At 40.1% G+C, this 15,180-nt stretch overlaps 1 protein-coding gene across 2 annotated transcripts in view; it reads left to right on the top strand.

Moving 5' to 3' along the window:
* The first annotated feature begins 5,161 nt into the window (after window positions 1-5,161).
* Window positions 5,162-15,180, top strand: part of dennd2da (DENN/MADD domain containing 2Da) — a 33,574-nt gene continuing 23,555 nt past the window's right edge. Inside the window, exons 1-4 of one of the 2 annotated variants that reach the window (XM_085393561.1) lie at window positions 5,162-5,348; window positions 13,604-13,670; window positions 13,778-13,861; window positions 14,834-14,899. In XM_085393561.1, the coding sequence (XP_085249687.1) occupies window positions 5,322-5,348; window positions 13,604-13,670; window positions 13,778-13,861; window positions 14,834-14,899 (244 nt within the window). In that variant the 5' untranslated portion in view covers window positions 5,162-5,321. Of the gene's footprint in view, window positions 5,352-13,603; window positions 13,671-13,777; window positions 13,862-14,833; window positions 14,900-15,180 lie in introns of both variants that reach the window. The other variant, XM_085393560.1, reaches the window with a different exon arrangement.

The following is a 15,180-nucleotide window of genomic DNA, read 5'->3' as shown; positions in this document are numbered from 1 at the left end:
GAACAGGATGTGGTGGCAGATGTGATAAGTGTGTGACAAATTTAGAGAGGAAAGGGTAAGCTTTGCATTATTTAATAGTATTAAATATTGCATCAGACACACACTGTTTGGAGAAAGTAGCACATTTAAAATAAGCTACATGTAGTTTTTAACTCCATAAACAGATGTGTGTTTGCTGAGTGACAGAAAAGAACATGCTCTATCATTAGTCAACAGAAACACTTGGCCAAAGAAACAAGAGAATGTAGGGTTTAAGACACTATTATGTATTTACTCTGTATACAGTGGCTTGCAAAAGTATTCGGCCCCCTTGAACTTTTCCACATTTTGTCACATTACAGCCACAAACATGAATCAATTTTATTGGAATTCCACGTGAAAGACCAACACAAAGTGGTGCACATGTGAGAAGTGGAACAAAAATCATACATGATTCCAAACATTTTTTACAAATAAATAATTGCAAAGTGGGGTGTGCGTAATTATTCAGCCCCCAGAGTCAATACTTTGTAGAACCACCTTTTGCTGCAATTCCAGCTGCCAGTCTTTTAGGGTATGTCTCTAGATTCCAAGAGGCTTTCTTCCAAGATTGCCCTGTATTTGGCTCCATCCATCTTCCCATCCACTCTGACCAGCTTCCCTGTCCCTGCTGAAGAGAAGCATGATGCTGCCACCACCATATTTGACAGTGGGGATGGTGTGTTCAGAGTGATGTGCAGTGTTAGTTTTCTGCCACACATAGCGTTTTGCATTTTGGCCAAAAAGTTCCATTTTGGTCTCATCTGACCAGAGCACCTTCTTCCACATGTTTGCTGTGTCCCCCACATGATTTGTGGCAAACTGCAAACTCTTCCACTCTTCCATAAAGGCCAACTTTGTGCAGTGCACGACTAATAGTTGTCCTATGGACAGATTCCCCCACCTGAGCTATAGATCTCTGCAGCTCGTCCAGAGTCACCATGGGCCTCTTGGCTGCATTTCTGATCAGCGCTCTCCTTGTTCGGCCTGTGAGTTTAGGTGGACGGCCTTGTCTTGGTAAGTTTACAGTTGTGCCATACTCCTTCCATTTCTGAATGATCGCTTGAACAGTGCTCCGTGGGATGTTCAAGGCTTGGGAAATCTTTTTATAGCCTAAGCCTGCTTTAAATTTCTCAATAACTTTATCCCTGACCTGTCTGGTGTGTTCTTTGGACTTTATGGTGTTGTTGCTCCCAATATTCTCTTAGACAACCTCTGAGGCTGTCACAGAGCAGCTGTATTTGTACTGACATTAGATTACACACAGGTGCACTCTATTTAGTCATTAGCACTCATCAGGCAATGTCTATGGGCAACTGACTGCACTCAGACCAAAGGGGGCTGAATAATTACGCACACCCCACTTTGCAGTTATTTATTTGCAAAAAATGTTTGGAATCATGTATGATTTTTGTTCCACTTCTCACGTGTACACCACTTTGTGTTGGTCTTTCACGTGGAATTCTGTTTCAAGGCTGTTCAAGGGGGCTGAATACTTTTGCAAGCCACTGTATATTTTATGGTCTGGACAATACTGATTGGTCAGTTCATGAACTTATTGGATGTTGCTACTCCCTAAAGTAACGTCCCAAATAATGAGATAGTGATAAAATTATAATACTAAAAACTAAATCTGCTGATTCACTGTTTTGTGCGGGATATATATCACCAGTATTTACAGTATTAGTGAAGAAATCCTGATGTAATGGAGATGTTCTGAGTAACTTAACTATGTGCTTGACTAAGTGTCTACATCCAGAATCCATACAGAATGAAGGTGACATGCAAAAACCATCTGTCATCCAGCTGCCATTCAGGCTGGTTCCAAAGCAACTCAGCTTTATATATATATATATATATACACACACACACACATATAACTCATTGCTCTGGATACTGGGGTTGATAAAAAATGCCTTGCTGTGATAGGTTCATGCTTCAGTTGCAGTGAATCAAATTCTGTGGTAGCTATCTGTGTATGGAGGAACCAGCTATCCTTCATCTGTGTTTAATTTTCACCAGTTTTAAGGTATTTTTGCAAGACATGTTTGTGTTTGGAACATACCAAAAATATGAATCTAGCTAAAATAATTATATTAAAAACAAAATGAAATAAATGCTTAATTTGCACCCTTCTCTTTCATAGTGACATCTCAGCTGCCACAGAGTGAGAGGCAGACACAGACAATCATTTAAGCTCACATTAACGTTAGAACCATCACTTACCCTGCCATATTTTTGGACTCTGGGACTAAACTGGAGAGCACCACAAGGAGGCCATGAGAACATGTACCGCCTGGCCAGGATGTGCTAACCACGAATACCATATGAAGCACACCACAATAATCATTAATACTTGAAAGCATCACATCATCAGTAAAAAGTCCCTCTCTGTTAATCGTCTTAATGATCTGACTGAAGTGTGTTTGCAACTTCCACATTTTTCAGACTGCAACACAATCCAATAAATGATTAGAAGGAAATATAAGCTGACCCTATTCTTTTTTTATTTATCATGAATGTAAGAGAGAATTTCATGTATATTAGAAATGTATATATAGAAATTACATTCTTTTAGTTATAGTGTCACGCTAACCCCAGCGTGTGCAAACTAGTTTTTTGGGTTTTTAAAAAAAATATATATCATAATATATGTGTTACGGATTTGTACGAGGTCTCACTCAGTAGATAAAATACATTTTTGCCAAAGTTTTTTCAATTATTAATGGCTTAACAGCAGCACAAGTCACTTTATGGAGAACTTGTAATTTTGTATTCATGCACCAAAAAAGCCCTCAGCAAACATGTTTACCTGATAGAAGTCACTTTCAGCTGCAGCCATTGCATCCTGTGCTTATGTCACCGCCATTGGATTCTCGAGCCATGGTTCTCTGGACTGACGAATCCAGTGTGGGTTTGGTGGCTGCCAGGAGAACAGAACGTGTCTGACTGCACTGTGCCAACTGTCAAGTTTGGTAGAGGGGGACTTATGGTGTGGCGATGTTTTTCAGTATTGGCAGTGAATTTGGAGTGAAAGGAAATCCCGCCACAACGGTTGCTCGCCACCACAACCTCGTTTCACAGTCACTTGTACTTACACCTGCCGTTAAGGAAGGAAGCCTCTGTTGTCACCATTTAGATGCCACATAAGCAATGATATGGGAGGAGAGGAAGTTAAAACACAAACCAAGACTTTGTTACATTTTTTTTTTACAAACTCAAGTTTTCAAACTGTTCCAACGTCTCCCTCTGTATATCTGTATGTATCTACATTTCTGTACTGGAACATCATAAAATGCTGGGAAAAACTGACACGATCATACGCCCGTGTCTTCAACCCGGCCGCGGTGCAATGTGCCAGGTTACAAAAATCTAGAACTGCATGACCAACCACAAAGACACATGATCCATCCATCAATTTTCTTCTGCTTAGCCGGGGCGGGGTCGTGGGGGCAGCAGCCCAAGCAGAGAAGCCCAGACCTCTCTCTCCCCTGCCACCTCCTCCAGCTTGTCTGGAGAAACACCAAGGCATTCCCAGCCGAGAGATATAATCTCTCCAGCGTGTCCTGGGTCTGCCCCGGGGCCTCCTCCCGGTGGGACGTGCCCGGAACACCTCACCCAGGAGGCATCCTTGTCAGATGCCCGAACCATCTCAACTGGCTCCGTTCGATGTGAAGGAGAACGGCTCTACTCTGAGCCCCTCCCGGATGGCCGAACTCCTCACCCTATCTCTAAGGGAGAGGCCAGCCAACCTTCAGAGGAAACCCATTTCTGCTGCTCGTATCCCCGATCTTGTTCTTTCGGTCACTACCCACAACTTGTGACCATAGGTGAGGGTCATGATCAGCGTCTGACACAGCGAGCAAAATGGTCGGTGCTTACCAGCATACCAAGATCAATGGTAAATGGACCTTATATAGCTCTTCTCTACTGTACCTGAGCAAGCAAGGCACCTTTCACTACTAGCCATTCATACCATGCCATATTTATACTCCAATGGATGCATCAGAGAGCAACCTGAGGTTAGTATCATGCCCTAAGATATTTGGCATACAAACTGAAGAGGCCAGGGATCGAACCACCATGGACAGTTTAGTGGGAATAATTTGGGGTTGGCCCCTTCCTGCACCAGCATAACTACGCACCAGTCCACAAAGCTGTCCAAAACAACATGAATGAGTGAGATTAGTGTGGAAGAACTGACGGAGCTGCACAGCCTCAATCCTGTAGAACACGATGGGGACGAGACTGCGAGCCAGGCCCTCTCATCCAACATCAGTGTCTGATGACACAAATGCGCTTCTGGCATAATGGCCAGAAATTCTCCTGAACATTGTGGAAAGCCTTTCCAGAACAGTTGGAGTTGTTATATCTGCAAAGCTTGGAACAAAATCTTATTAAACCCTGCAGATTAAGAACAGGATATCGTTCAAATTCATACGCATGTGAAGGCAGATGAGCAAATGCTTTTGTCACCATAGTGCATTTTGAGAAATTCATTTTAGAATATTTTGCTAATATCAAAAAATCTCAAATTGCAGTTGATCTTTACATCAACAGAAAAAGAGGGACAGAAAATGCACTTTTTGCAGGACTCATCATCAGCACCAGCCAGAGTGCTTACAGGTTCACAGAAATGTGACCATGTTACCTCAGCACTGAGTTCTCTTCTTTTGCCTCCAATGCCTTAAGAAATGCCTTTCAAATCTTTGTATAAATTCACAAAGCTCTGTGGTTTGAACCCTGTACATTTTGTCCCACCTAGTCCTAGAACTAGATCCAAGTTTGTTTGAAGCTGCCTTAAGTTACCTCGATTTGAACATAATGACATGTGCTGTACAAGTAAAATTCCTGTTGCACTTTTCGGCTCATTCAGAGAAGTCAAAGCACTTTTTACAACAAACAACATTCACCAGGCCCGTAAAGCTCGCCGACAGATTGTGCAGTATTAGATTACAACCCTGGCAGGTCTATACACGCTCTTAAAATAAATGTTCCAAGAAATACAACGCTTAACCAGTTATACAGTTAAAGAACAGGTTTGACTGCACGGCACACAACAGCATTGTGCTGCTTGCGTCACTGTACCGTGGTTTAACACTGAAAGAGGAAATCCCAGTCTGAGAGTGAAGTCCGTCAACCACACGTTTCAACAGCTGCACTTCCTCATGCATGTGCACTTGCTGTTTCATTACTGTTTGACACATATGCTGTCAAGAGGAGCATTTTCTTGTTTACCGGGGAAGAAATAAAATCAACCGTATGTCAGAGACCTAATATTAGCAGTGGATAAATCAGGAAAAATGGACGAGATATCCCAGCAAACGCAGGTGGTGAGTTTGTTACTTCCATTACGTCTTTGTGTCTAAAGTTCAAGGACTGCAACACTTGTGTGGCTGTTTTTGATTAACCTGACATTTTCAGGCTAATTTTGCACAAGATTAAATGTAGTCTGTTTCCGGCTGGGGGAAAAGACGGGTGATATATAAGGTTTAAATAAATAAATCAAATCTTGACCTTGACAATCATGAATTACATCACAATAACACACCAGTCGCCTGCAAGGTTTTTGACTGAGTGTCTGCGACTTTTGAAGCCACAAAATATTTATATTTAACTTCAGCTATCAGCTTTTACACTACAACTTTTTACTTGCTTTTTACTATAAAGCTGCTTGGTACAGCAATAATGTTATAGGTTTGACTTTTACCCTGCTTACACTGTCCTTTCACTGACTAAAAACCACCTTTGATGACTTTGTATTGTAACAACCTGCAGTATCACGACAGGTGCAGCCTGGAGAACTTATTAACCCTTATTTCTGCCACTTCCTGTATAATGTTTATGTATTAAATGGTGGTTAGTGTCTGAAAAAACGGAGCTGTTATACATTAAAGTACATGTACGCAGTGCATATATTTTACTACCTTGTTGTGGTAGAGATTTTCAACAGCCATACTTTATTAAAAAGGTTCAGGTCCAAGGGAAGAGGCAGGGCACACCTTGGACAGGTCACCAACCTGTTGCAGGGCCAACACAGACTGACAATCATTCACACCTATTTAATATCACTAGTTAACCTACTATTAACAAACTAAGTGCATGTCTTTGGACTGTGAGAGGAAGCCATTATACCCAGAGAGAACCCACACAGGCATATAGTGGATTTGTGCCCAGGACCTTCCTGCTGTGAGGCAAACAGGGCCACCATGCTGCACCAAGTTACATAGTTATAATTCAAAGTTTACCACCCGGGCATGTTCTAATCTCTTATGAAATATTTCTATAAAATACTGTGGACATAAGCAGATCTTCACTAATGATTGACTAATACTTATCAGCCTGGCTACGGTGGCTGTATAAAATCTGTGAAAAAATTTTGTTACTTTTGCATTTATTTATTTATTTATTAACTAATCTTAGTTTTATCAGATTCTGCTGATGCAAATGAACAGATCTGACCAATTAAATCACAGCTTTTGGCAACAAGTGTGCTCTTAACTCCAGACAGCCAGATCAGCTGGAGCTCAAACTGCCACACCGACATCCTGAAATATGTACAACAGTCGTCATACAGCTTCAGTTCCTGAGTCAAACCCTGAGATTCTCCCTGCTGCCGCCTTCTCGTGGGGACTGAATGGAGTCTTACATGTTTACAACCAACTCATTACGCCTTGATGTCAACTTCATTCTTTTTCAGTTTGTTTCTTGAGGACAAATTTAACCCCCTTCAGTGTACGTATTTTGTAGCAGAGATGAAAGTCATTTGTGATTATTACATATAATTTATGGTCGGATTTCTTTGCATATACTATATAAAATTAGTGACGTGCTCATTACTTGTTATTAAGAAATGATCAGACAAAAACAGAGTTTTTCAGGAATACTGTTCAGTTTCTGTCAGAATCCTGCTCCTCACATACACGGTCTTCACTAATCAGACCCATGTTATCGTAATAATCTTATAGCACCGCATCATCCCTGAGAACCCGTGGCTCTCAGACGGCGAGCTTGTTGTGGCTCCTAGTGTACGTAACAGGAGAAAGGGAGGCAGAGCCTTCGGTCCCTTATTCTATGGGGCCAGCTTCCGGTTTGGACTGGGGAGACAGACACCCTCTCTCCCTTTACGACTAGACTTACAACTGTCCTTTTTGAAAAAGTATATAGTTAGGGCTGGATCAGGTGTGTTTATTCAAAGCTTCTATGTGTTCTTTATGTTTAGTGGCATAATAAGGGTGTTAGCAGAGTTTGTTGTTACGGTGTTTTGTATACATACACTGGGAGGCCAAACAGTCTCAAAAGTTTCTGTATTTACAAAATAAAATGTACTTAGATGTGTTAAAACAATGAAATGATCCAATAATGTGGTCGAACACTGTCCTGGTATAATTACTCAGGCCTAAAATCACTGAAAGGTCCTCTTTAGTGGGGCTTATTATGTCATTCATGTTGTTTATTTCATAGTGATTGTAATAATATGATACAGCGCCTATGAAACTAAAATAAAAAAAATAGTAAAAATACTTTTATTAAACTAGTATCTACTGTTCATTACCGTTTATTGTATCAACTGTATAATGGTTTTTATGTATAGTCTGACATAAACATAATGGAATTATCATTTTTTAAATATCCATAAAATGTAATAGTAAACAATATACTGTTAATTATAGATGCACATACTGATGGATTTGAATATTGAGCTTAAGAGCTTAAGATAGAGCTGTAATAGAGCTTAATAAAACACTAGCTACACTTATAGTACCATAGTACTGCTGTAATACAACAACAACAACACAGTTCACTTTGCTATATTTCTCCTTAAAAACATCCATCCATCCATCCATTCGCTTCCGCTTATCCTTTTCAGGGTCGCGGGGGGCGCTGGAGCCTATCCCAGCTGTCATAGGGCGAAAGGCGGGGTACACCCTGGACAGGTCGCCAGTCTGTCGCAGGGCTACCCTTGTCCTTAAAAACATCTAAAAGAAAAAAAAATCGAACACAATTAGGACACTTCCTGTGCTGCTACTTTTAATTCCGTTAGCCTAATTATTACCACTGGTGCTGTACAGGTGGCTGGAAAAACAACGAGCCCACTCTGATCTTAATTTCATGAGAGGGATGAGTTGGTTCAACAGTTTAATAAACGTTAGTTGACACCTTTGTTAAATTTGTGTAATATGACGGGTCACAACGATTTGGTGCCAAGCTGGCGTAAAGACACTGTGTTATGTTAGCATGCTATTGCTATTTAGCTTGAGTGTGTTACAGTTGGTTACAGATGCAACATGTACCGTGGTACCTGCTGCACACTGTGAGTGGTCTTCGTCCTCCCTCAAAATAATTGTTGGTGTTTTTGCAAGAACTTTATAGTGTTCGAGTGTCCGTGGTGCTTATATCACTGCTTAGTCTGGTCCCTTTCTCATTCTTCACCTGGTACAAACTATAAAGTTTTCCTCCTCTGAATTTTCTCTTGTTGCTGTTATTGAACAAAAGTCTTCAGCTTCTCTTTCAAAAGGTTGGAAATTCCACAGTGTATCCTTGTAGAATAACGTGCAATGTGTGTCTGTGCTGATTTGAAAGATAACTGCTGATAAAAACAGTGTTGAGTGCCCGCCCTGCACAAATGTAAAATTGGTTGCAGGAAGCTTTGTAATTTAACCCTTTGCCTTCTTACTAACATTTTTTATAGTACAAAAACTAAGTAATTAAAGTAAATAAAGTAATATAAACTAATACTGATTATATTTTGAATGAAGTAAGCCTGTAATTTCACAGGCATTTCTTTTTCACAGTCATCAAGTTTGTGGATATCTTAAGAATAATATAAATTATACATTTCTATTTTTTTCTGTCATTTTTTTTAGCAATTTTGGTCAAATAAAATACACTATCTGTGAAATTACCGCACAATACCTTGCAGATGTTATATATTCATAAAAAAACATTTAATCATTTTTAAAGCAGAGATTGTGTCTGTTTCCCAAATGCAAACTAGGAACCGATTCCCCAGAAGAGCTAAACGCTGAAGGCTCTGCCTCTGAGAGCCACAAGCTCTCACAGGGTGATACAGTACGGTGAGGTCATTAAGATAAGATGGGGCCTGATTATTTAAGACCTTGTATGTGAGGAGCAGGATTTTGAATTCTGGATTTAACAGGAAGCCAATGAAGGGAAGCCAATACAGGAGAAATATGCTCTCTTTCTAGTCCCTGTCAGCACTCTGGCTGCAGCATTTTGGATTAGCTGAAGGCTTTTCAGGGAGATTTTAGGACTTCCTGATAATAATGAATTACAGTAGTCCAGCCTGGACGTAATGAATGCATGAACTAGTTTTTCAGCGTCACTCTGAGACAGGATATTTCTAATTTTAGAGATATTTGCTTGATGTGTGCATTGACACGTTGGGCTGATAGTTGAAAGCCTGCCATATTAGACACTCATGAACCCACATGTGCACCTTCACTCTCACAGTAAAGTGTTCTGTCAGGATAATATGGTACCATGAGAACTAGATATGAAAGGACTCGATCATTCGAGACTGTAAGGCTTTTAAATTGAACTTTAAACATAAAAAGCCAAAGAGAAACAGATGTGAAACTAACACTGGAGAAAGAGAGATATAGACATTTATGCTGGAGCTTGTGTACATATCAAACAAAATAGATTGTAAAGATAAAGGTAATTGTTAGCTTTACAGATGTTAGCAGGACTTGTTCTAGACTTTGAACAGACCTTTACTGCCTCCTACATAAAGTAATAAAATAAAGAGGAGACCATGTTTGGATTAATTGCACATATTTATACTGAAGAGGATCAGTGAGTCAGCTAAATGTGACAATTTGATTCAGAAGCTGTTTTTAAAAAGCAAAATTCCAACTTGTATTTCCACCTTTATGCATTAGCTCTAATTATTCATAATAAATAAGCACTGATTGCCTTTGTGTATCATCCCCAGTCTGAACAGCCTTCCTGGACATTCTGCTGCAGAGCTTAATAAGGGATCATTTCGACTACTGGCAAAAGAAGAAAAACACCTGTGTTTTACTGCTGCAACCTAATTTTTCAAATATTTTCCACCATGCTCCACTGATCCTACTGCGATGCATTCCTTTCTACACATGTGGTTTATATTGCCGGGGAGTTTTCCCATAGGGCCTAATCATGTCCTGTCATTTTGCTCTGTTATAAATAGTGGCTGTCTTTCCATGCAGGACCAATAATGTTCATGCAGTATGTGCAGCTCAGCTGAGTATGTTCAGTCGACAGTCAGAAAAACTCATCAACAACTGGGATTCAGTAGTGACAGTTTACTATTCACACGCGCACGCGCGCGCACACACGCACACACACGCACACACACACACGCACGCACACACACACACACACGCACACACGCACAAGTGTTAAACATAAATACCACTTAAGGTGCTATTTTTGGAAACTTGCTACATAGAAGGACAAAACATGGTTGTCAGTCTACATCGAATACTGTACAAAGTTTATATTTTCACCTTAGTACCTGAAGAATTCCAAGTAATGTTCCAAATGGCAGCCAAAAATGGACAATCCATTCATCATCTTCTTCTTCAATAATTTTTTAAAACCTGGGGTGGGTTACTGTGTACTGCAGCCAGATGGCTATAATTCAGTCCAATTAGTTTTATTTATATAGCGCCAAATCACAACAACAGTTGCCTCAAGGCTCTTTATATTGTAAGGGAGACCCTACAATAATACATATGCAGAAAAACACAACAATAATATGACCCCCTATGAGCAAGCACTTTAGCGACAGTGGGAAGGAAAAACTCCCTTTTAACAGGAAGAAACCTCCGGCAGAACCAGGCTCAGGGAGGGGCGGGGCCATGTACTGCGACCAGTTGGGGTGAGAGAAGGAATACAGGATAAAGACATGCTGTGGAAGAGAGACAGAGGTTAATAACAGATATGATTCAATGCAGAGAGGTCTGTTAATACATAGTGAGTGAGAAAGGTGACTGGAAAGGAAAAACTCAATGCATCATGGGAATCCCCGGCAGCCTACGTCTATTGCAGCATAACTAAGGGAGGATCCAGGGTCACCTGGTCCAGCCCTAACTATATGCTTTAGCAAAAAGGAAAGTTTTAAGCCTAATCTTAAAAGTAGAGATAGTGTCTGTCTCCCGAATCCAAACTGGAAGCTGGTTCCACAGAAGAGGGGCCTGAAAACTGAAGGCTCTCCCTCCCATTCTACTTTTAAATACTCTAGGAACAACAAGTAGGCCTGCAGTGCAAGAGCGAAATGCTCTAATAGGGTGATATGGTACTACAAGGTCATTAAGATAAGATGGGGCCTGATTATTTAAGACCTTGTATGTGAGGAGCAGGATTTTGAATTCTGGATTTAACAGGGAGCCAATGAATGGAAGCCAAAACAGGAGAAATCTGCTCTCTCTTTCTAGTCCCTGTCAGGACTCTTGCTGCAGCATTTTGGATTAACTGAAGGATGAATCTTAATATCCTATAAGCAAGCTTGTCTCTCAAAATGTATATCCCAATGAAGATACCCAGGATCTGTAGTAGGACTGGGCATCGTCACTGATTTCTAGAATCGATTTGTCTGAGGCAAAATTTCTCCGAATTGAATTGTGGATCGAATCGATTCAGGACCTTGTGATCGTCACTCGAATCTAATCGATCGATTCGATCCACAATTCAATTCGGAGAAATTTTGCCTCAGACAGTCAGAAATATTATAATTCTGATCACGTATCAGTACATTTCCATATTATTATTATATCTATAAAAAGAAAGCTGACACTTGCGAGACTTTATCAAAAGTGAGCATCACAGCAGATGCCTTTGTGTCAAAGTAACTGAAGATAACAGACAGAAAAACATGAAGGAGATTTTCCTGGCCCGGTTTTTTATAGCAGGTAACCTTAAACATATTCTGCAATTTTACATAATTTTAAAAAGTTTACATTTCTTCAGTACTGAACAGCAGAAATTAGTCTCTCTTGTCCAAGGTCATTTAAGTTATAAAAAAAAAAAAAAAAAGACAGCGGCTGACAGCGCAGCGAATAATGCAGAAAACAGAGATTTGAGATGGGAAACTGTTCTTGAAGTACAGAGAGAGAGAGCTGTGCAGGAAGTGTGATTTTATCGTGGTGGAAGCAAAACAGCAAAAGTTAGAGGAAATTCATGACGATGTTTATGTGAAGCGAATTGTGATCCATAGTTTGGATCTTCTTTTGCTGCTGGTTCAGTCAATATTGTTTGGAGAGAGATAAAAACCTGCAGTTTCAGAAAGGGCGCAAACACAAAGCATGGAACCGCCGAAACATCAGAATCAGTGAGCTGTCGGCTTTCAGCCCCGACCGTGCCCGTGCTGTCGGGTGAGAAAGGCGACATCTCACTGATTCTGATGTTTCGTGGGGTCCGTGCTTTTACATCTTTGTGCAGAATCCGTGTAACTGCTCTCATTTACTGTTTTAGCTGTTTGGTGGTTGTTGAAATTTCGTGAGGTTTAACCTGAGATTCTGGCGTTTCGGGCAAAATAAATTTATATTTAAAAATCAATTCAGGATTTTAATGAATCGATATCACGTTATCCAAGCTAGAATCGATTTTAATAGATAAATCGATAACCAAAACCCACCCCTAATCTGTAGTTTAAAACAGTTATCTACACACAGAAACAAACCAAACACATACACCCAGAGTTTCAGTGCTTGCAAAATAAAAAGTAAAAAGCAATGCAGAATGGCTGATTGCAGGTTGCAGCTTTCTCTAGAGCAAACCTGGGTTCGATCAAACCCTAGGGGTTTGGTGAGTTGGTCTCAGGGGTTCGGCAGAGCCTCTGCCATGACATGCACGGCTTATTTTGCGCACCAGTAAAAAAAACATATCTGAATTTGAAAAAAAATCATATTTTATTTTTCACTAAAGAGGGGTTCAGTGACTGCGCATATGAAACTGGTGGGGTTCGGTACCTCTAACAAGGTTAAGAACCACTGCTCTAGAGTGAGGCAATTTATTTATAAATATATCTAAATATCTTTATTTTCAATAATAATAGTGTTTGAAATATAAGAGTTGGAAGTTTTTAAATTTTTTACGCCCCTTAAAAGTCTTGTTTGAGTGTCGAGATTTGCTTCAGGTTAAATAAAGTCTTGGTAAGGAATGAGTTTGGCACTGAGCTGTTAGACTTATACTTAACAATGGCAGCAAATATCTCACAAAGATTGCCAAACACAGATAGCTGTGTGCATGTGTGTCATCCTCTCCCTCTACAGTAGTCATTGTAACTAAAACATGAGAAATACATTCATTAGTTAGATGACCCCAAAGTGACATGTTGTGCACTTACGTATACACAGATGTCTGCAGAGGACTTGCAGGAAGACAAAAGTGCCACAAACCTCATTCCTCAAGAGCGTACTGAAGATGTTTCAGCAACACACCACAAACTTATTACATGTTGACTTCTGTTACTGCACTATTACAGGTCATCACTGACAGCTCCTGCATTAATGTGAATGTACTGAACATTTACAAAGATGTCGTTTCTTCTTAGTTGTCATTTGATTTTTTTTTATAGAAGTTGGAGCAGCAACTGTCTACAAACACAAGGAGGAGCTTTGGTTTCTCGTCTCTCCGAGTCAAAAGTAGGACAGTGATGATACAAATTCATAGATGTGTTCATGTAATCAAGAATGTTCTGTTCAGCTTAGTAATAACTTTTTCATTGAGTCGGTTTGTATTGTGCCTCCAGAAAGGATCAACAGTGAAGACGGTGGATTTACACGGCGAAGGGGCCTCAGGTCTTTTTCATCGACGCGAGAGTCATCAAGAAAAGGTCAGAAACCTGTTGTGCTAGTCTGACTACCATCATGCAGCATTATGCAAACACAGGCACATATATTCTCATAAATAAGGCCTTATATTTACAGTGTCACAGCACTAAAAGAAAACAGTGTTTTCTGAGCCCTTTCAAGTTGACAATTAAATCAATCCATGTTTGATAATGTACCAATTAACTGTAATAAATCAGTAATATCACTAATCTGTTGCCATCTGTTGTTGTGTACATCGGAGTTAGTGTTACTGATAGGCCCCAGCCTGAGGGGCCCACAGTGAACAAACAGTGTCTCTCAGCCAACATACTTACATCACTAAACTGGTCAAAGTGTACAATTTAGAAGTGTATAAACAAACAAAGATGAAGATTGTTCATTTAAACAATCACCAGCATTCTAGCAAGAGCAGTGTAACTCACAAATAAAGGTTTACACAGGTTTACCTTCTGGCAGTGGCAGTTCAGTCACACGAGGGGAGGCTAAGGAAGAATCTATCACACCTGCCCATCATACCTGTGTTAGTAAATCAGAGTTAAATAAACCAAGTGGCATACCACCTGCATATAAGAACAGTCACATTTCTCTAAATAAGGAAACACCTTTGCCTGGAGGTGAAGCAGTGACAATGCTGTAAAAGAGAAGCATGCGCCCTTAAGGCAAAAACAAACAAAGAAAGGTGACTGTAAAAACTTCAATAAGAGTGTTTTAGGTCCAACTACATAAAAGTGACATTTCCCCTCAGACATTCACTCATGAAGGGAAAACCAGAATCAATGCTGATGTTAAAAAAGATTAGATGAAAAAGAAAAAACAGTCAGCCCGAGACGAGAAACCAAGTCCAAATCAAACTGCAGCATCCATAGGATAGTGCCAAGACATTACATTGTAAAGAATGAAACTGAGTCAGGGTTGATTGATTGATTTTATGTTTTATAATAAATAATAATCTCCAAACTCATTTCCAATCCCAGAATCTGTTCCAGATGACGATGGGGACTCACAGCTCTCAGGTGGTGAGAAACACATGATGAAGACAGGTATGTGTTTAACATGAATGCTAATATGGACTGGTACTAATATAACACCTTTCTACTCAAACATGCAAAGCTCCTTCTACTACAAGTTCTAGCTAATGTTCACACTGTGATGGACTCACTGGGGCAGCTCTGTGTTCAGTATTGTTCCCATGGATATTTCAACACCTGTGCATCTTCATGTGCCCAGAACTGGCTAATCACCATCAGCGGTTTATCACACTCCACAATAACCTCCTTCACTTACTACCAGAGATGGGTTACTGTAATCCAATTACTTTTTC

Source organism: Rhamphochromis longiceps, linkage group LG20 (assembly GCF_057381845.1).
Source record: "Rhamphochromis longiceps isolate RC_006_pf linkage group LG20, R_longiceps_female_GT1.1, whole genome shotgun sequence".
In the NCBI taxonomy this organism is placed as follows: domain Eukaryota; kingdom Metazoa; phylum Chordata; class Actinopteri; order Cichliformes; family Cichlidae; genus Rhamphochromis; species Rhamphochromis longiceps.
Note: the sequence above shows the minus strand (reverse complement) of the source record. Positions and strands in the feature narration are given on the sequence as shown.